Below are 19675 nucleotides of genomic sequence, written 5' to 3' on the forward strand. Positions count from 1 at the left end.
CTCACTTCTAATGAAAGCAAAGCAGAGAGTAGAGCAAATAAGCTCAAATGAACAAGCAGAACTGATCAATTAAGTGTGATATATCCTGCATGCTATCAAAATCAATGTGCATCGTGGCTTGTAGTAGTATCTACAGAGCAAAACTCAAGTTGTACCCAAAAAGTGAATCCTAAGGTTTTTCTGCTCTGGAAATGAAGGGAAGAGACTAAAAATAAGATCATAAAATGGAGATCTTAACCTCTCTGGCTTCTTGGCTCTAGAATGATTCCTGGATCTGACAGATTAGCTCCACACTATTAAAAAGTATCAGAGCCCTAAGGCAATTAGTTCCTGACTTTCAGAGTTTCACTTCTGTGGCAATAAGAATTGGCATGGACAACAATGTGGGTCAGCAACAGCAGAGGGTTCAGAGCAGAGCTAGTTGGAGCTAGCACTGCTGTGACCCACCAAGTTGAGGGGGAAGGCAGCACCAAGTGGCATCACTCTGGTGACAGGGGTGAAGGAAATTTAATGACAGGCCCCATTCTGGGAAAGGTGCTAATTACCTCAAAGCACCTGGGCTTCCATGAGGCTCTGGTGGGGAAAGCATGGCATTGTGCCTCCACTTTTTATTCAGATCACATCCCTGTTGGTAACAGTGTCCCTGTCTGGCAGTGGTGGCGGATGTGGGTAGAATCTGCATCCACAGCCAGGCAGTCACCTGCTGCCTGGACCCAGGTCAGGGAGGGGATTTTGGTCAAGCCAGTTGGTGTATTAACTGAGAGGGGTGCCAGTTAGGTAGTCTAAAATAACACCACCTTCCCACTAGGTTCAACTTTGAAAACACACCTCAGTCAGTCCCCAGCCCCATACTGTGCAGCTGGCAAGGTGTTGGCATTCAGAAGGTGTCCATTTCCCAGCACCCATCTTGAAAAATCAGACTTACTGAGGGCTTCCAGTCCAAACTAAGGAGTGGGAACTGTAGAATAGAAAACAGATCTGCAGACTCCAGGGGATTTCCAATTTCCACATGCACAAGAAGAGGCAAGCTGCAAGTGCTACATTTATATCTGAATTTCATGATGATTTCCTGGAGGGCTTTCCCTCATCCTGTTCAGTGTGAGGATCAGTGCCCTTTGGAAAAATATGAGTCTGGCTTCTATTCAAAGCATCCTCAGAATTCAGGGATCTCTGATGCATTAACAACATAAACAGCTTATCTCCAACCTTTGTTTTGAAATGCAATCTTTATCAGGAACAGAAGGTAAGCAGTAGCCTGAAGATCTGTGGCAGCAGCCCAGGGTCTTCTGCAATCTCTCTGTTAGAATGAGCCTGGGAGGAAGGACACATCCCCTTTTTCAATCTGGGTCTTATTTAATTTCATTTCAAATACCACACAAGGCAAAGGTAAAGGGTAATGTATTAAATCAGAAGAAAATCCCTGTGTTTGGTGTTTCAATCCACATCTAATAGCACTATTGTAGTTCATTCTTGGAAAGGCTGATGAGAGGTTTTGTGTAAGATAGAAATTTGCAGAGATTTTCTTTTTGTGTAGGATGTACTAATGCCACTTCTGCCACTGTTCCTTTAACTTGCACTACTTGACACTATGAATTATTCAGATATCTCTATGATACATAGAAGCTGTGTCAGCATTTTAGGGCATGACTTTCCTTTCTTACCTGCTATAAAATCCCTGTGTCTTAAGTGAGCTATAAAAGGCAAAATTAGGTTCTCAGCAGTGTTGTTGTTTTGAAATAGAAAATGCATTTTACCACACAGTGAAGAGTACCAGTAGGCCTAACTCACAGTATAAACTGGGTATTTGTGCATCCTTGGTGCATCAGTACATCTAAGAGATCATTTATTCATTTGGAAATGAGAAAGAAGAGTGTAATGAAGAGAGGGGATAGTGTAACATTGTCTGTTTTCTCTATTGCAAAACTGCTCAGGTTTTATTGACCTCATGCTGCTAATACCAATGGCCTTGCCTGCTTGAATAGCAAGGTGTCTATTCTGCAGCCAACAGTGCCAAGCTCAGTCACAGATCTGTGCCAGAGAAAAGGAAGATGTAAGTGAAGAGGTAGTGAGTAAGCCCAGAAAAACTCAGAGGGGGCTGCTGCATCCCCTGGGGCACAGGCTGTTCAGGGGCAAACTGCCAAGCTCAGAGGCTGATCTCCATGAAATGGAATGATTCCTAGGAACAGTGCTGATATTTTTCCATCCTTGTGTTTATTTTTCCTTCTGTTTTTAAACCAATGATGACAAAAATAATTCTGCTGAAACTGTCACACATGGAACAACACTCTCTTTTTCTACCCAAAACATCTGCAAGGAATTGTCAGAGTCATAAGGAAAACACAAATAGGCAGCAAGAGTAAAACCAAAGCCATGAAAACATGAAACATAAATATACTCTTGGCAAAGCCCGTTTAAATCATCAGGAACTTAAGTGATGCAAGTCCAAACCCATGGACCTTGTGCAGGGGTTGGGTGCTTTGCACAGAGGAAAGATGCAGCTAAAACCTGAGAGTGTTTTTGTCTTGCAAAACAACCTCCTGCGAGTACCTCCAGGCTGCATGGACAAAATTCTGCCCCTCATGTACACAAAGCGCCCTGCTGTGAGGTCTGCCTGTATCTCAAGGCAGAATTTGTTGTCAATGATGCACCCTGATGTCAGGGTAACCTGTACCCTGACGAAGGGTACAGTTTAGTGATGCAGAGAGATATAAACCCCTACCTTCCATTTTTCTGTCTATTTGTTGGATCACCTGTATTTACAAAAGGCAAAGATGTATCAAGCCATGTCTGGCCTTCTTCCCATGCTAGACAGAATGGTAAATATTTTTTGGAAGGGATGTAAACCTTAATGCTTCTGAGAAAAAGCCAAGTGGTACCAGGTGGCAGTGAGGAGGAAACAGCCTATAGGCAGGTTTTACACAGTGTTCTCATAAGCATGTGGTATTTGCCATCAGCAGAGACAACAGAGAGGACAGCTCTCTGATCCAGTTTGCTTGCCTTCCTATTCCTGTTACTGGCTGGTTTCTTACCAATTCAGAAGAATATTAAGCACATTTTTATTTCTTGACACACACTTGGATTCAAAGTCTCAGTGGCACTACTCTTTGGGTAGAAGAAGTTGGAAGTGCTGTCTCAGCTCACCAGCTCATGGCCTCAGCTCACAGGCATGTGATGCTCTTGGTGATTCAAACGTTGTAAGATGAGTCTAGGGATTTTTTCTCAGTATTTGAAAAAATATCCCTCTGATATTGTATGTAGCCTTCTGACTGCACAATGAAGCTGGATCTCTACCACACAGCAAATTAGCAGTGAAATTTTTGCTCTAGCTATTATGTATGAGTTTGGGAAGTGTCAATCACCTGCAGCTCCCAGCAAGGAGCAGCATATGCCTATTGCTTCCAGTTCTTCACCAACATACGAATTAGGGAAGAGGGAAAATGACTCCATTCCATTGCAAAAAAAATGGTTAGAAACTTCAGTGAAAAATAAGTTTTTGTGAACACTGTGGATGAGGGGATTTTTATGGTCTTTTTCTACTTGACCCAGACATACCATGTATGCCTACACTGTAGCCGTCACTAAGACAAAAGATCTTTGCTCCAACAGCTCTGTAGGGGTGCCTGCATGGAGCAGAACTGGAGCTAGTATGTGAGTGCAGACCTCTCAAGTGAATGAATTTCAGAACTTTGAAATGGGTCTTGAAAATATCTGTAATTCAAGGCATACTTTGAGCACAAATACCTCCTATGCCTTCCTTCAAGAACAGTTCTCCCTGGGTCTGCAGTTTGGATGCTACTCTTTGTAGTGGTCTTTGGAGGCTACTGCTTATGCCTTTTGGAGCACCTGTTTTTCTGGCATGGCGAAGAGTTTGCCTGTCACAACCATAATTCTTCTCTGAATATCCTGAAGGCTTTCAAACAAGTTGGTGCATTTTAGAATTTTTACTGTCAGTTTCAGGGCACAAAATAATAAGGTTTTGGTGGACACAAGATGAAAACATACTGCTTTTGTAAGGATAGTGAATGAACTGGATGGCCCAGTCAGATTGCCAGAAGCCAGCATTAAGGAATGCTGCAAAATCTTCTAGGAGACTGCTTTTTATCGTAGCTCAGCCAGATGGGCACATGGAGGGATGCAAGCTTTTCACAGGAAGGCTGAGCTGATCTAGGAGAAGAGGGAAGAATGACACATGACAGTTCTTCAGGTATCTTTGGTAGCAGAGTATTGCACATTTTTTGTTATTGCACAGCATTGTGTCCCACTGTCACAATCTGGATGATGTATTTCAAAGTATTAATCAAGGGTTAGTTGTTGGCACTGGTTTATGAGAATATACCAATGCCACAGAGTAATTATGAGATGGGTCCTCAGGATGTGTAAACTTGACATACATACAGTGGTACGTACTTCCTCATCTGTCTTGGAAATGCAAGGTCCTAGGAGAGTCCATCTGGGATTCCTGCACCCACTCCACACCTGATGAATGGACTTTGGCAGAATGAACCTCGAGTGCTCTCTGGGGCAAGCAGTAGCACAGATGTGGTGTGTGGTGATGTCTTCTGTAATACTGATGTAGCCCTGTAGAGGGAAAGCTTTGGTAAGACTTCACTAAGACTGAATTCTATCAAGGACCAAATCCATTCTTTCTATCATCTTCTGAGTTCAGGAGTTAACATCCAGAGAAACTTTCCCTAGTAGGTTGTGGTGATTTTTTGTTTCTTTATTTGTTTCTAAAATTCTTGTCATGCTATAATTCACTTTAAAATTTCATCCCTGTCTGAAGAAGAGTGGAAACATCCATTTGATTCAACACAAGGGATAGACTTTGATGCTGTCTTACATAGGCGTCAAAAGCTTCAGATGACATGTATATTAAAGATGCTTTTCACTGGTAGCTTGCAGAGGGTCCCATGGCCAGATTTAGTGAAAGGGAAATTGTAGTGTACTGTTCACCAACTTCTCCTACGCTTCGTCTGAAATCAGCATGCAGAAATTATAACACCTTCTGAGCGACACTAGCAAACTGAGTTTGTTCACTAAAACTAAAATCATAAATCCATCAAAAATACTTTAACTGCATGTGTTATTTGTGCTGATAAAAAAACCTACACACAATACTGGGTCTGCTCTTGGTTATAAAACTGTTCACTGATCTAGTCCTTTCCCTCCAAGATGCCTCCCTCATCCTACGCTTAAAAACTTTACTGCATCCCAGCTGTTTCATTGTGCCCATAGATTGTCTTGGCCAGAGACACTTTCGGAGACCTCCCAGGCTTCACACTTCCATTCTAGCATTGCTGCTTTGTCTTTTTGAGACTAAGGGATTTTCTGCTACTGCAATACAAGGTCCACCTTGCAGGACAGATGAAGGAGCAGAATTGGTGATGATGAATGGTCACAGGATCACAGGATGTTAGGGGTTGGAAGAGATCTCAAGAGATCATTGACTCTAACCCTCTGGCAGAGCAGGGGCGTCCACTCAATTCAGGTCTCACAGGATCACACAGGATCACAGGATGTTAGGGGTTGGAAGGGACCCAATGAGATCATTGAGTCCAGCCCCCCTGCCAGAGAAGGACCACACAATCTAGCACAGATCACAGAGGAACGCAGCCAAACAGGCCTTGAAAGTCTCCAGAGAAGGAGACTCCGCAACCTCTCCGGGGAGCCTGTTCCAGTGCTCTGTGACCCTTACAGTAAAGAAGCTCCCCTTTGTGTTGAGGTGGAACCTCTTGTGCTGCAGTTTACACACATAATTCTACTAGTAGGATCAAGTGTAGTGTAGTGTAGGTCTCACTCAAACCCACTGACCATGTCCTGCTCTCTTCATTGCTAATGAAGGAGCCTTTCACTGGGCACTTATCTGTGTGCCATCTGGACACTTGGCAGCTTCAGTGCCACCTTCAGAGTATACAGGCCTCCAGATACCCAAGTACAGCATGTCACCATACTTCAGCGGTCACCTGGGCAACAGGCTGACAGCAAAGCCTTTGTGGGTGGTAGTAGGGTGGTCCTGGGCTATTAACATTTTCTCAAAACATGGACGTACCCACTGGGTACTGAAAGCAAGTCTTAACTATTGCAGGTACTTCCTCTGTGGATATTAATAATCTCTTTGTTTCCTCTGAGGAGACCCTCTGTCTGCTGGGCTCAGCCTCTGTAGAAACATCAATAGAGCTCAAAGTTTGAAACGTTTCACCTAGAAAATAACAGATTTTCTTGGAAAAAAAAACAAAGGAAACATGATGCAGGCCCAGCGGTACACTGCCCAGCGCTGCCGTGGCATAGCTAGCTGCACCCGTGTGTGTGGTGTAGCCTTCAGAGGCATCTCACCCACATTGCCTTTGGCCAGGATTGAACAGCTGCTCTGCACTGTGCTCCTGCTTGACTTTCCCTTTACCCAGCCACCAGTCAGGGATCTGCTAGTCAGATCAGTACTTGGGAGGGTCTAGGAGAAGCACTTTCTGTTTCCTATGGGGAAGGATGTGATTAAAGTCTTGTAAACAAAAGACTTGGCTCAGAAAGTGCCTGAACGCCTTCAAGATACGATGCAGCCATGAGCAGTGGCAGCAGGCCCCGTTACAGAGTATTGCTTTCTGGTGGCTGGGCTAAAGGTGTTGAGAAGCAGGAGATGGGTGGGACACACCTGACCACACACCAAGTCTGTGGCTTGTTTGGGACCTGTCAAAGGGATCCCAGATCCCTTGGCACAGACACCTGCCTAGATTCCATATCTAAAGGCTGAAATGGCAACCTCGAGGGAGGCTGACCAGCTATGGCTGTGACTGCACACTGTAGAGGGTTGCCACAATATGTGGGCACCCAGGTCAGAGCACAGCTGGTTCTAGGTGGCCCCTGCTTTTACCTGCTTTACCTTCCTGAAGGAAGCCAACAGATCTTACACTGCTGGCTTGTACAATGTGATTCCCTTCTCTCTAAGGATCTGCCCTGGTGGGGATTTTAGATAAGGGGAAATTGTCCTCTTCATGTCTTTGTGTCTGCATGGTGTGTTTGTTACCAAGGGTGGGTCCATCACCAGCAAACTCCATGCAAAGTGAACTAGTGTCTGTAGTCTGCCCTAAAGTTCTCATGTCCTTTTGATAATAAGGGGAGAAAAGCTACTTTGGGAGAAGGGCCCAACAGCAGCCACGGAGGGAATGAACGCACCCAGGAGCAGGTAAATTCTGCTGTTCTGCTTCATCCGGGAACAGATTGCTGCCTTAGTTTGCAAATGATATATCTGAGCTCAGAAACCCAGGAGCACAGACTCATGCAAAAAAATACCCATATCTTAGGAACTTCAGCTTTACTGACAAGCTTAAGCAGATAACACCAAAAGTTGAAGCCTTCTATTCCTCTTTTCATGCGTTCTCTCCATGCACAAACTATCTGCTCTGCACCCCTTGCTGTGCCATCAGATTTGGTGCTTCTTTACAGTTCAAGGGTGTCCAATGTGATCAGAAATCTGAGGCTGCATTGTGTTAACCCTGGAGTCGAAGAATTTACCGAGGTTCCTCAGAACGCAAAGGGGAGCGATTCCCCTTTTTGAGGATACTCATGTGGCAAACAGCTGGCAGCACTGTTCTATCCTGATGCATTTTAACAATGAGATACTAGCAAAAAACAGCCTACAGAGATAGCATAGCTCAAGGAGGAGTGTATTAGACTAAAAGTAAGGGGATATGATGCAAGGATATAGGAAATCTGCCTACATGCTGCCTAGGAAATCCCTTTTATGAACTCTATCCTTTGCTGGGTCCTGTCCAACATGTGCAGAAGTGATGCTGGCGTGCCTGCTCCAGACAGTAAGGACCACCGGGAACTCAGCAAATGTTGCCGAGAAATAAGCGGTATCTGCGTTTTCTAGGCAGTCTGCTTCTGCACCACGGAGGTCTGAAGGAAGATACCGGCCCCAGGAGCAGACAGGAGGCAGGAATGCTGGAGCCATCTCTCTGAACCTGCATCTGGCCGAGGCAGGAGGAACGTGGGGACAAAGGCGGCCGTCCCAGCGGGAGGGCAGGCAGGCGGCAGCGCCGAGCGGGGCGGGCAGCCGATGACAAAGCCCGGGGCGGGAAGGTGGCAGCAGCACAGATGCCCCAGGAAATCCTACTACACTCCTGGCCCAAGCCGGTTCGCGGGTTCCTCCCCGCGCCTCGAGAGAGCGGGGCCGGGGCCGGGGCCGGGGCCGCTGCGGCGCCGCTTCTCCGGGCCGCCTGGCGGGAGCATTTTCCTGCCTGTCCAACCCCGCCCTTCCCTGAGCCGGTGCTCCCTCCGGTTTGCTTGAAAAAACAAACCAAAAAATAACCAACAAAAAAAACCCACCAACACTCCCCCCTCACCAAATAAAAAGGCCGAAAGGGAGGTGGAAGACCCAGGGGGGTGAAAGCGAAGAGGCGGCCCCGGCGCTGACGAGTAATGGCAGGGCACAACGCGGCAGGGCGAGCGGAGGGAGTGGCCCTGTCCCTTTGTACCTGCCGTTTAAAGGCGCCAGGCGGCCCCGTATTGGCTGCGGCGGCCGAGGCCCTGGTAACCCGAGCCGGCGGAGGGGCGCGGCGTACAAGGGCCCGGCCGAGCCCAGACCGGTAGCCAGCGTGAGCGGCCGGGAAAGGTGGCGCTCGGGTCTGCGCTCCTCCACCAGCAGCCGGCTCTCCTTCTCTTCGGCTCGGGCAGGGCCGCGCCTCCCTGCCCGGCAGGAGGTGGGACCAGCCCCGGCTCTGCTGCCCGCCTCCTCTCACCCTCCCTTTTTCACTCCCGAGGGCTGAGCCATTCCGGGAAGGCGCCGGCTCCCCCACCGCTCCTCGGCAGCGCCGCACCGGTATCGGCCGCCGCCGCGTCGGGCTTGGCCCACCTCGCCACTGAGCTGCGAACGAGCTACGGCGGAGAGGGGCAGCGGCCGCGGCGGCGGGTGCGTGTTGCCTGCTCTCCCGCGGCGGGGAGCGGCAGGGGGAGGCGGGAGGACAAGTGGACCGAGCGCCCAGGAACGCGGCTGGTAGACCGGCCACCGCGTAGTTGTTTTGCCCGGGGTAAGTTGGCCGATCCCCTGCGAGCCTTCGCTTGGAGCGGGCAGTGCTTGGCTCCCGGCTCCCTGACGCCCTCAGCCCCCTTGGGGGGGTGCCTTTATTTTTTGCTTTTCCACTGCACCCCCCCTCTGGGTTTTGTTGTTTGTTTGTGTTCTTTTTTTTTTTTTTTTCCTTCTTTTTTTCTTTTCACTATTATGGGGTCTGTGGAAGAGTCTATCTTCCAGTCCGGCGTTGTGCTTCCTTGTCCAACGCTCTGAGGAGAACTATAATATTTCATCCTGGAGATGCTGCAGTGATTTCAGTCCCAGGAAATCAGGCGAACAAAATAACCCGAATAACCCGAGCCATTTGTTACCGCGTGAGAGCAAACGTTGTCTAGGCATAGATGATGGCAAAAAATTCCCTGGAAGGGTCTAAAGAAGACCTGAGCAAAATTTCAGAAGAGGAGATGCTGAGGTGGAGCAAAGAAGAGCTGGTGAAAAGACTGAGAAAAGTGGAGAATGAAAAGATGAACTTAATGGTGGAACACGGCAACTTAATGAAGGACGTGAACCGGCGGCTGCAGCTCCACCTGCATGAGATCCGCGGGCTGAAGGAGGTGAACCAGAAGTTGCAGGACGACAACCAGGAGCTAAGGGAGCTCTGCTGCTTCTTGGATGACGACCGGCAGAAAGGCAAGAAGCTATCGAGGGAATGGCAGCGTTTCGGGAGGCACACGGCCAGCGTGATGTGGAAGGAGGTGGGCATGTACCAGCAGAAGCTAAAGGACCTGGAGGCGAGGCAGGAGACTCTCCTGCGGGAGAACGTGGAGCTGAAGGAGATGGTGCTCATGCTGGACGAGGAGCGGAGCGGGGCCGGCTCACGGAGCTCCATCGACAGCCAGGCCAGCCTGACCAACCTCAACGGCGGCTCGGCCACCAGGGACGTGGGGGACGGGAGCAGCACCTCCAGCACGGGCAGCGCGGGCAGCCCCGACCATCACCATCACCATCTCCACCATCACAAGGCCAGCGACAGCAAGGCAGGGGCCATGCGGAGGTCTATGGATGACTTGTCTGCACCCCTTCATCACCGGAGCATCCCCAACGGCCTCAACGGTGAGCCTCTCCCCCTCCTACACCGCTGACAGCAGGTGCCACCTGTCCTCGGCAAGTCCAGTGTTCCCCCTTGGCAGTGGGTTGAGAGGTGCCAGAGACGACAGTCCTTGCCATCCCCACTCATGCCTGCCCTTGCTGACCTCTTCGAAAGAGCAGTCCGGGGGGTTGGCGGGTAGCACCTGTGTGCAGAGTGGTGATGGTGCTGTGTTGCCGATGTCTGGGATTGAGGGTTGGAGCCTTTTTTATGTGAAGGTTCTGTTTGGTTGGTTTGGTTCTTTTTTTTTTTAGGAGGAACAGACTAAGTTTTCAGGGTTAAATAAACACTGATTTTTTTCCATCTCTTCCTCTCTCTCTTTCTGTCTCTCACCCTTCACATATTTTGGTTTATGTTTGGCTTGTTTGCTAGTTTGTTAAAGAGCCTGGATGAGATTTTGAAAGCATCTGTTGAAAGTGCAGATCTGCCCCACAGTGCATTGTCACCTGTTGGCTCTATAGGCTGTCAGGGCAGGCTCGCTCTGGCATGCTCAGCAGTTTTGGAGAGCCGCAACTCAGCTTCCCCTCTGTTTCCCTGCTTTGCTTCGGAAAGAGGAAGTTTGTAGATAGGTTGCTCTCAAAGAGATGCTGTAGTCGCAATTCTGTTCAATCTAGTCATTAAAGTTGGAAACAAACTCCACTGTGAAGTCATGCCAAGCCTCCTCTAACAGTGTATTCAAACAAAGTTTCTCCTGTTGTCTATTACTGATCAGACATTAAAGTAATACTATTGGAATCCCTTTAAATGGAACTTTTGAAACCAACACGACCAAATACTTGACTTTTAGGAGTAGTTTGGTCAAGAGGATTCAACAGGAATCAAGCAGGCACCGATCTACTTAATTGTTATGTACGAGACTCCTTTTAATGTTCTTAATCCTCTTTTCCAACCAGAGAGGACTGTTTTCTGGGTGAGCTACTCTTTCCCCTCCCTCAGTCACAGAGATGAGATAGGAGCCTCAGAGGTCGGCTCTGAGTGATGTCAGCTGTGGAGATGTTCACCAGATAACCGTATCTTTTTGTAATGCTGATGGAACTACGATTTATAGGAAGACAGAATGCCCCAAGAGATCTGAGGGCATGCAGCTCAATCCGCCCAGTTCTCAAGCTTGTGGATATTCCTTTCACAGTAGTCACAGGTGGAGATGTTCTAGCCAACTCGCACATTAGACGACAAGGATTGCTGATCTCAAGGGGGATCCAGTCAGCATCTTTAAACGTGTGCTGTTTTTTCACATTCTGTCCCTCTCTCCTAGTGCAGTAAAAGTCATAAGTACCTTCTTTCTAAATCTGAAGATAACTTATGCTCCTGATGGGACTTAGTTTTATTTTCATAAACTATTGGTTGCTCTGCACAGAGGCCTGGAAACCACTTGCAGATTTTGAGTGTACTATTACTGTTTTAGGTAGAAACTGTTCATGAACCTTAAGACTACATCGCTTTAATGTATTTACAACAAAGCCAGTTGAATTAATTCCTGTTAACTCAGGACTTTTGTGCATATAGGACACATCCATGGCTCAGAGCTGGCCCTTAAACCCGGCGTGAGGACTGTAAGATTCTTCACGCGGGATCCAAGTCATCCCTGTCCGCATGAAGAGGAAAACCTCTGCTTGCAGAGCTCAGTCCTCATTGCCATCCTCAGACTCGGTGTACAGGACAGTGTCCAGCATCATTCTGAGGGGACTGAAAGCTGAGTCTCATGTTCTGTCCTGTGTAGGGAGGAATGGTAGAGCATCCACACGTGTGTATGTTCCATACGTCCCTCTGTACCTTTTCTTCTCCTATATAGAAAGGAGGAGTATAAAGTCAAGCATTTCAGATGTGACTTCTGGTTTTAGGGTGCCTGTGGATGGTGGTCTGTGGGAAGCACTGAAGCTGGCTCTTTGCATTGAACCTGTGCTGCTTCATTTCTGAGGGTGGGACCGATATAATCAGCTCTTTTAGAGCTAATAATGCTTGTAAAGATGCAAACAATTCTGCTTTCTCTTCTTAGGTAGTGAAGCTGTAAAATTACTTGAATAGTTGTCATTCTCAGATAGCATCGGCATTCAGTGAGGCCATTTCCCTGGAAGTGCCTCTCCAATACATATGCAAATGAAAAGCTTATCGGCCCCTTTTTTGACTGACAGCTGGGATTCTGGGAGAGGGGCTGGCCTGGGACCATGCAGCCTTTCTGTTAAGCTTGTGACAATGCGGTAGTGCAGGGCAGGTGAACGTGAAAAGCAAACCCAGAAGTCAAGTCAACGGAGCTGACAAGGAGCAGCCCTGGCAGGGAGCATCCTTCCGTCTCTCCTGATGCCATTTCTGTCTTCCATGCATACAGCTTATATCTCAGCCTTTTAATACTTTTTCCTGATGATTTTTTTTTTTTTTACTGTCCTGGAATAAAACGAGAGGGAGGAAGGAAGGTGTGGGTTTTCATTTTTAGATTGTAGAATTCAGTCTGGCTTGCTGTTCTTTCTTTTCAATAAAAGCACTGGATAACTAACTGGTGGATAAAGCAGAAATTGCTTGGCCAGCTCAAGTAGTACAGCAGCAAAAGCCTTCGTGTGCTTTCTTTGAGAGTGCAGGAAAATCTCAAATGAATCCAGGGCAGAATTTAGGATCTTTAATAGGAACACAACAGAAGCCTTGGACAACTTCTGGAGGCAAGGCATGGTGAACTGTTTACTAAAGCACCTGTGCGTATGGAAAAGCTGTAAAGTCCTGAAATGTGCTGCCTAGGCTACGAGTATAGATAAGACTTCGTGTGGTGCTGTTTTTTCAGGTTATCATGCAGGGTGCCTCATTTACTTCAGTGGTTTTTCTAAAGGAGTAAAGAGTATTATAGCTTTTGAATGAAACCTAAGTGTGCAAAGGTGAATTAAATGTTTTTTTTTTTGTTTTCCTCTAAGCAAATCTTTGGAAGCAAGTTGGTAAACCAGAGCTTGATTTATTTGGGCATGTGACCTACACCAATGCGAGGTGATAAACTTAAGTTTTGTAGCATGAATTCAGTATATATGGTACAAGTTTAAAAAAGAAGAAACATAACCAACCTGAAATCCACCTTTGAGTCCCTTTTCTGGGGTCTGTTTACTTTTATAAATTGTTTTTTTTTTGGAAGCTGATACCTGAAACCTGATGATGAATTATCTGCTCGTGGAAGATAAGGTAATAGGTGTAACTGATAGTGTGAAAATGGCTGATATTAGATCACATCTATAATCTTGTGCAGCTTTGGATGTCCTGCTGAGAGCCAAGAGGAAATTTGCTCAGTCTGCTCAGTGGTATTTCCATCCTTCACGTGTGAGCTGGTAGTTGGGCTGTGGAATAAGGGCATCTTGAAGCTATGCAATGGGAACTGTCTAGTTGCATTGGAGTTGAGTGATATGCCACGGTTCCCATAAATCTACCCACAGATCCAGGACAGAAATTGAGGTTTTGTGCTTGTGAATGCTTTCGGTTTCTTTGTATGCATAGTGGGAGTCTCTGCATACATAAGTAGTCTTTCTGCCCATCCAGTTTTAGGCAGCCCCATTCAAGTCATGCCCATTGCTACTACTTGATTCCTGCTAGGATTCAGTTTCTGAGGGGAAAAAAAAGCATTAAAAAAAGTAAAACTCAAAGCAGCAGCCAGATTGGGAGATATTAACATGACCTAGGGGAAAGAAAAGTCTTCAGGTATTATAGGATGTGTCCCTGGACTCTGAGGTATGTGGGAACATTGGGAAAAGTGACTCAAAGCTCCCTGAGGCCAGGGCAACAGCTTCCACTGGATTCAGCCTTATCTAGATATCTTACTGGGACAACTGTTTATCCATCTGCAAGCCTGGAGGCATTCAGACTCACTAGCTGGTGATCTGCTTGGGACAAATTCCTGTGCGTGCAAGGCAAAGCTTTCAGGCTTTTGTTTTATCCCCCCCATCAACTGAATGTTGTTGGAACTTCTCTGTTGCTTTCCACAGAAGCTGCTTGCTCTGAGTTACCAAAATGAGCATTTGCTTTGTTCCAGTTGGATAAAATATGAATGCATTTTTTTATCGATGTGAACATTTTTTCTTTGGTTGATTAGTTTTGGTTTTGTTTGCTTTAAATTGTTTAAAGCATCAATGGCTAAAAAGTGGTCGGAGAGGCCCAGAAGAAACCTGTGGATATGGCAGATAGCCAGTACTAGCAGACATTAATCTGTGGCCTCTTGCTGTTGTCTGCTCCAACATCAGAATGGCCTCTTTGAGTGAGGAGGTAGGAAGATCTCTGCTTCTATTGATTCCCGCTTGTGAATGTCCACATATTTACCTAGACGGTACAATATATTACAGTTAAAATGGTGGCAAAGAGAAATGGCTGTTCCCTGTGGGTTGATATTGATTGGATATGCAACTACCCTGTACTTATATCTCCTTTTCTTCACAGACCCTCTAAGGCTAAAGTGCCTTGTTTTCATTAGTGTATTTATAATCAATGTGCATATTATTTACTGTGGTGTATTAATGAGGCCTTTGAGATGAGAAGGTATAGGAACAGAAGCAAAAAGTTAGGTTTGCTTGATTTTATTGAGCTATCTCCAATACAGACTTTAACATGTGTCCCCCTGGGCTTCCTTTATCTGCCATGTGGAAAAAGGCAGTTCGGTGTCATGATTTTTATCAACTGTGTCTGCTTTGGAGGGAGAAGAGTTCTGTGCTAATCACACCCTTTGTCTATGCTGATGGGAAAGCACTCTTGATGGCTAGTTCATAGGCAGTGATCCAAAGCCGGCTAAGATCAATACTTTTCAAGGAGTTGTGATGATGGTTGTCCACTCCTCTTCCAGTGCAGCTGCGCTAGCCCTGATGCAAGAGAGGAATTACTTTCTTGGTAGCAGCCAGATGCCACCCCTACGCTACCTGGGTATGTGAGCATGGTTCAGAGAGAACCCTGTTCTCTGTGATGGAGACTTCATAGAGCTCAGTGGCCCTGGCTGTGCTTAAGCAGAGGTTTGGCTGATTGATACCCGCCTGAACATGAGCCAGCAGTGTGCCCAGATGGCCAAGAGAGCCAGTGGCATCCTGGCCTGCATCAGGAATGGTGTGGTCAGCAGGAGCAGGGAGGTCATTCTGCCCCTGTACTCTGCACTGGTTAGACCACACCTTGAGTACTGTGTTCAGTTCTGGGCCCCCCAGTTTAGGAAGGACACTGAGATGCTTGAGCGTGTCCAGAGAAGGGCGACGAGGCTGGTGAGAGGCCTTGAGCACAGCCCTACGAGGAGAGGCTGAGGGAGCTGGGATTGTTTAGCCTGGAGAAGAGGACGCTCAGGGGTGACCTTATTGCTGTCTACAACTACCTGAAGGGTGGTTGTGGCCAGGGGGAGGTTGCTCTCTTCTCTCAGGTGGCCAGCACCAGAACAAGAGGACACAGCCTCAGGCTGCACCAGGGGAAATTTAGGCTTGAGGTGAGGAGAAAGTTCTTCACTGAGAAAGTCATTGGGCACTGGAATGGGCTGCCTGGAGAGGTGGTGGAGTCGCCGTCCCTGGGGCAGTTCAAGGCAAGGTTGGACGTGGCACTTGGTGCCATGGTCTAGCCTTGAGCTCTGTGGTAAAGGGTTGGACTTGATGATCTGTGAGGTCTCTTCCAACCTTGGTGATACTGTGATACCAATATTTTGTACACCAAGAACACTTTTAATCCTCTGAACACTGCCGTGATATTTCTCTGATACTGTACTTAGTATGTCAGTATTTTGGTGCACATAGGCTGCTATATACAGGTTCCTTGTGATGAAACCTGCCGTGGGCTGGTACTTTAGATCTAGAAACACCTGTTTCTGTCTCTTCTGGGCTATGAGTTCTGCTAATAGGCTTATTGGTGCTGAGTTTTCAAACACAAAGGGTACAGCTTCAGTTTCTTGTAGCCAATAGTCATTGGATGCTCATCCAAGGGGCTTCAGTGGAGTGCTCCACTTTAGGCACCTTTGTCATTGTCTGCTCCTGCCCTCTTGCTGGGGTGGTGCCTGTGTGCCAGCCTGCAAGGCTCCCAAACTTCATGGTAGCTGCTATGCCTGATAAACAAGGCTTAAGAGACTCGAACTAGATACTAAAATTGAGCTGTATCTGGAAATGTATTCTATATAGTAATACATTCTAATTTGTTTTCCCCTTTTTAATTTTCTATAGAGATATCTTATACTCAGATATCCTGTTGAAGGAAAAAAACTTCTATTGATTAAAAGACAATTTTCTTCAGGCCTTTGAAGGAATTATCTGCTTACACTTGTCAAAAGCAATCGAAATAAGAGGAATAAACCGTGTTCGTTACATGTAAATGATTTGGTCCTCTGGAGGCATTTAATGAAATAAACCTGAGAATCAACTTAAATGATGAGCTAATTAAGTGACAGGCATGGGAACCCAAAATGCAGCCCTGGCAAGTGTTAAACTCAGTGTGTATGGAGATGAGAGGTGTGAGCACTAACAGAAGTGTTGCACCTGAGAGCTTGAGGGCTAATGCTTTTGTGGCAACAAGGCTGACTACATCCATGAAACTTGGATGGTACTGGGGGGGCCACCCTGGGAGACATTGGGCTTTTCATCTGCCCTAGCATGGCTGTGGCCTTGCATGTCACACAGACATATGTGTGTCAGGGTCTTCTGATGCTGTCCTCTTAGACTGAGCCTATGGCACCTTTTGTATTGTAGCTGTGCTTTGGAGATGCTCTGGCAGCGCCAAGATGGACAATGACAGATCCAATTGGTGAGGTGGAGATGAGGTGCTTAAATTGATAAAAACGTCTGGTATACATCAGATGGTGTGAAATAAGGCAATTGGAAAAAAAAGAAGAAGCCTATTTAATATACACTGAAAAGGCTTGGCCCAAGGAAGGCTGAAGTCCTTCCCGAGCTCACAGTCAGGCCCTAATGCATCCCATGGGCAAACACATGATGTTGTTAGTGTGGAAGAGGGAAGATTTGGGGGCTACATGTCCAGTTTTCCTGCAAATTAGCAGCAACTAGCTGAGTTTGCTTCTGTATTTCTAACCTGACTTTTTGTTTGTCTGCCAGCCAGAATTCATCCTGCCCTGTCGCCAAATGTCGTTGTCCCCTTGTGGATAACTTGCTGCTATTCATGAAACACTTGGCTGCCATAAATAGTTATGTGCAGAGGTTCCTCTGCTCGCGGGGCGGGCAGGAATTCTCCGGCAGCGCTGCTAGGCACTCGCACACTAACATGTCCACCAAGAGAAAGTTGACCCACTTCTGCAGATAGATAACTCCTGGCAGAAAAAGTAACACTGTCTCAGGGAATCTGTCTTTCCCTTGCCTACTGAATTGTGAAGCAAAATCCAAGCCAGCTCCATCTTCTGAATTGACTGCAATGTGTGCACAGTACTCCCTGCTGAAATGAGAGTGTAAGTCAAGCTTTGATCTGAGGATGGATTAATTATAATCCCACAAATAATTAGTGATTTTTTTTTTTTGACTGTGATTTATTTTGTGTTATAATGAATGCTTGTGTTAGTTGGATGAGTGTGTGGAGTTCAGGACTCGGATGCTCTCAGGCATTAGGAAACATTTATCACCATAGCAATTGAAGGCTACTGTATGCTTTTCTAGTGACTTATGTCTGGGCTGAGACCATTTATGCCAGGTTACTTCAGTCCCTGTGCATACAGGTGTATGTATACTCTTCCTTCCCTTAAATTCTTGTCTTGCTCTTTGCCCCTCAGGAAGCTTGTGGCTTGTACTGACTTCTTGTGTCTCCAAGCAGTGACAGTGCCAGCTGTTCACCTTACTCAGGGACTCTCTTGCAAAAGGTCCTTGTGAAAGTTAGTCCTATTTATCAGGTAGATTTGGGAATGGTCACTCCAAAGCATTGTGCTAAATGCAGTCAGTATTGCCTGCCTTAGCAAATGTCTGTAGGCCCTCCCTGTTAGGGGCCTTGCAGCAAGACTGAAGCTATCCTAAGTGTAATACAGATTGTCTTGTCATCTACATGGGCTTCTGTTACAGGTTTGTAGGACAGAATGTATCCTGTTTGCCCGGGGTGAGTGTGATGGGAGAGGGCTGTGGTGTCTGTAGCCAAGGGAGCACAGGCGAGGAGTGCCTGGCTTATGGCATCAAGGCTTTGGCCAGCTGCAAACTGCAGTCACAGGGGTGACACGCTAGCTGTCTTGTGTAGTTGTGTCAACCCCAGTTGCTGGCAGAATTAGTTCAATCAAAGCTGGAGCACTCTGAAAAGCCCTTCAGATGTTGCTCCATCCCCCAGCTTTGTGCAGTGATGTTCAGGACTGTATGCTGCTGATTTTCTTCCATTTCACCTCCAAACTCCTCTGCTGCTGAGTTTTCATTTATGTATAGGGAATTCAGCACCATTTGAATGTGGGAAATGGAGGATGTTGTGTATAGAGCAAATGGATGGTGCAGGGCTCAGGTTGGAGTGCAAGAGGAAACACTACTGCTGCTGGTCTCCAGTGCAGTAGGATGCTTCAGGGCTGCATATACCTGGGTGTTTGCAGTCATGTCTGACTTGCTCCTGCCTTGCCAGGACCATGCAATGAGGCAATGTTTTGCTGTGAGCCTCGGCTTCAGTGCGGTGGGAAGAACTGCAGAGTGGGTGCTGCTCTGTCCTCTCGCTGCAGAAGACCTGTGGAGAAGAAAGGAGCAGGCTAAAGACCACTCAAAGTAGAGCAGCAAAACCAAACCATTATTTCAGAGAAGAAAATAAAGTAAGCCTTACATCATTTCCAGTCCCCAAAGCTTAATATTTCTATGGAAACCAATGCACCAGGAGGTTTATTGTCAGTCTCTGATCTAGTGGGGTTGAGTAGATTTAAAAAATGTTTGTCCTTTCCTACCTCTTCCATCCTGCTTCATTTGAAGACGGGATGCTGAGTGTCACAAATGCAAGGTTAAAACCTGCATTCCTGGTTTCTAACTTGCCATTAAGTGCTAAGCAGTCTCCAGAGGGTTGACATGCATCTTTCATCTTCAGTTTTTTAGTTGCTAAGGTAGATTTCATTCACTCTGTGACACTTATTGATAATGCTGTGTCCTATAAGTGCCACCACTGCAACACTGTGCTCCTTGAAGGATGACTGTGACTTTATAATCAGGTCATGGACCTCTCAGTGGTCTGGTACAGCTTAGTGCTCAGTGAAGTAACTGTGAGGGCATTAACTTGAATGGAATTAAAATTTGAACTCTTTTCACTTGCTTTAGTTTTTTATTCAGGAAGGATAAATTGGACATCATCTGGCCTATTTAGGTAATAGCTCAGGACTACGGCTGGTGTTATATATGTGCAGCTGTTTCCTGGTGTCATGAAACTAAACCAGACAACAAAACAAAATAAAAAACAGCCCATGCTTTCACTGTTTCCCCTCCATTTTTGTTCTTGGTAGAAATAACTTGAGGAAAACCTATATGAAAATCCATTTTTCCCCCCTAATGCCAGAATAACATCATCAGCTGTTAGTAGTGTGTCAGTAATAAAAAAACCCTCATTTTAGCTGATGATGCTCACAAAGGTGTTAAGGAAATCTTGATTTTCATGTGCAATCTTAA

The 19675-nt window shown here is 46.6% G+C and overlaps 1 protein-coding gene across 5 annotated transcripts in view; it reads left to right on the forward strand.

Moving 5' to 3' along the window:
- The first annotated feature begins 8402 nt into the window (after nt 1-8402).
- CCDC85C (coiled-coil domain containing 85C) overlaps nt 8403-19675 on the forward strand; it is a 112531-nt gene continuing 101258 nt past the window's right edge. The window contains exons 1-2 of one of the 5 annotated variants that reach the window (XM_064140774.1): nt 8403-10117; nt 11658-12563. In XM_064140774.1, coding sequence (XP_063996844.1) covers nt 9406-10117; nt 11658-11848 — 903 coding nt within the window. In that variant the 5' untranslated portion in view covers nt 8403-9405 and the 3' untranslated portion in view covers nt 11849-12563. Of the gene's footprint in view, nt 10118-11657; nt 12564-19675 lie in introns of those variants that run through there. The other 4 variants (XM_064140611.1, XM_064140541.1, XM_064140690.1 and 1 more) reach the window with 4 other exon arrangements.

The sequence above is a fragment of the Pogoniulus pusillus genome, chromosome 1, assembly GCF_015220805.1.
Source record: "Pogoniulus pusillus isolate bPogPus1 chromosome 1, bPogPus1.pri, whole genome shotgun sequence".
NCBI lineage: Eukaryota > Metazoa > Chordata > Aves > Piciformes > Lybiidae > Pogoniulus > Pogoniulus pusillus.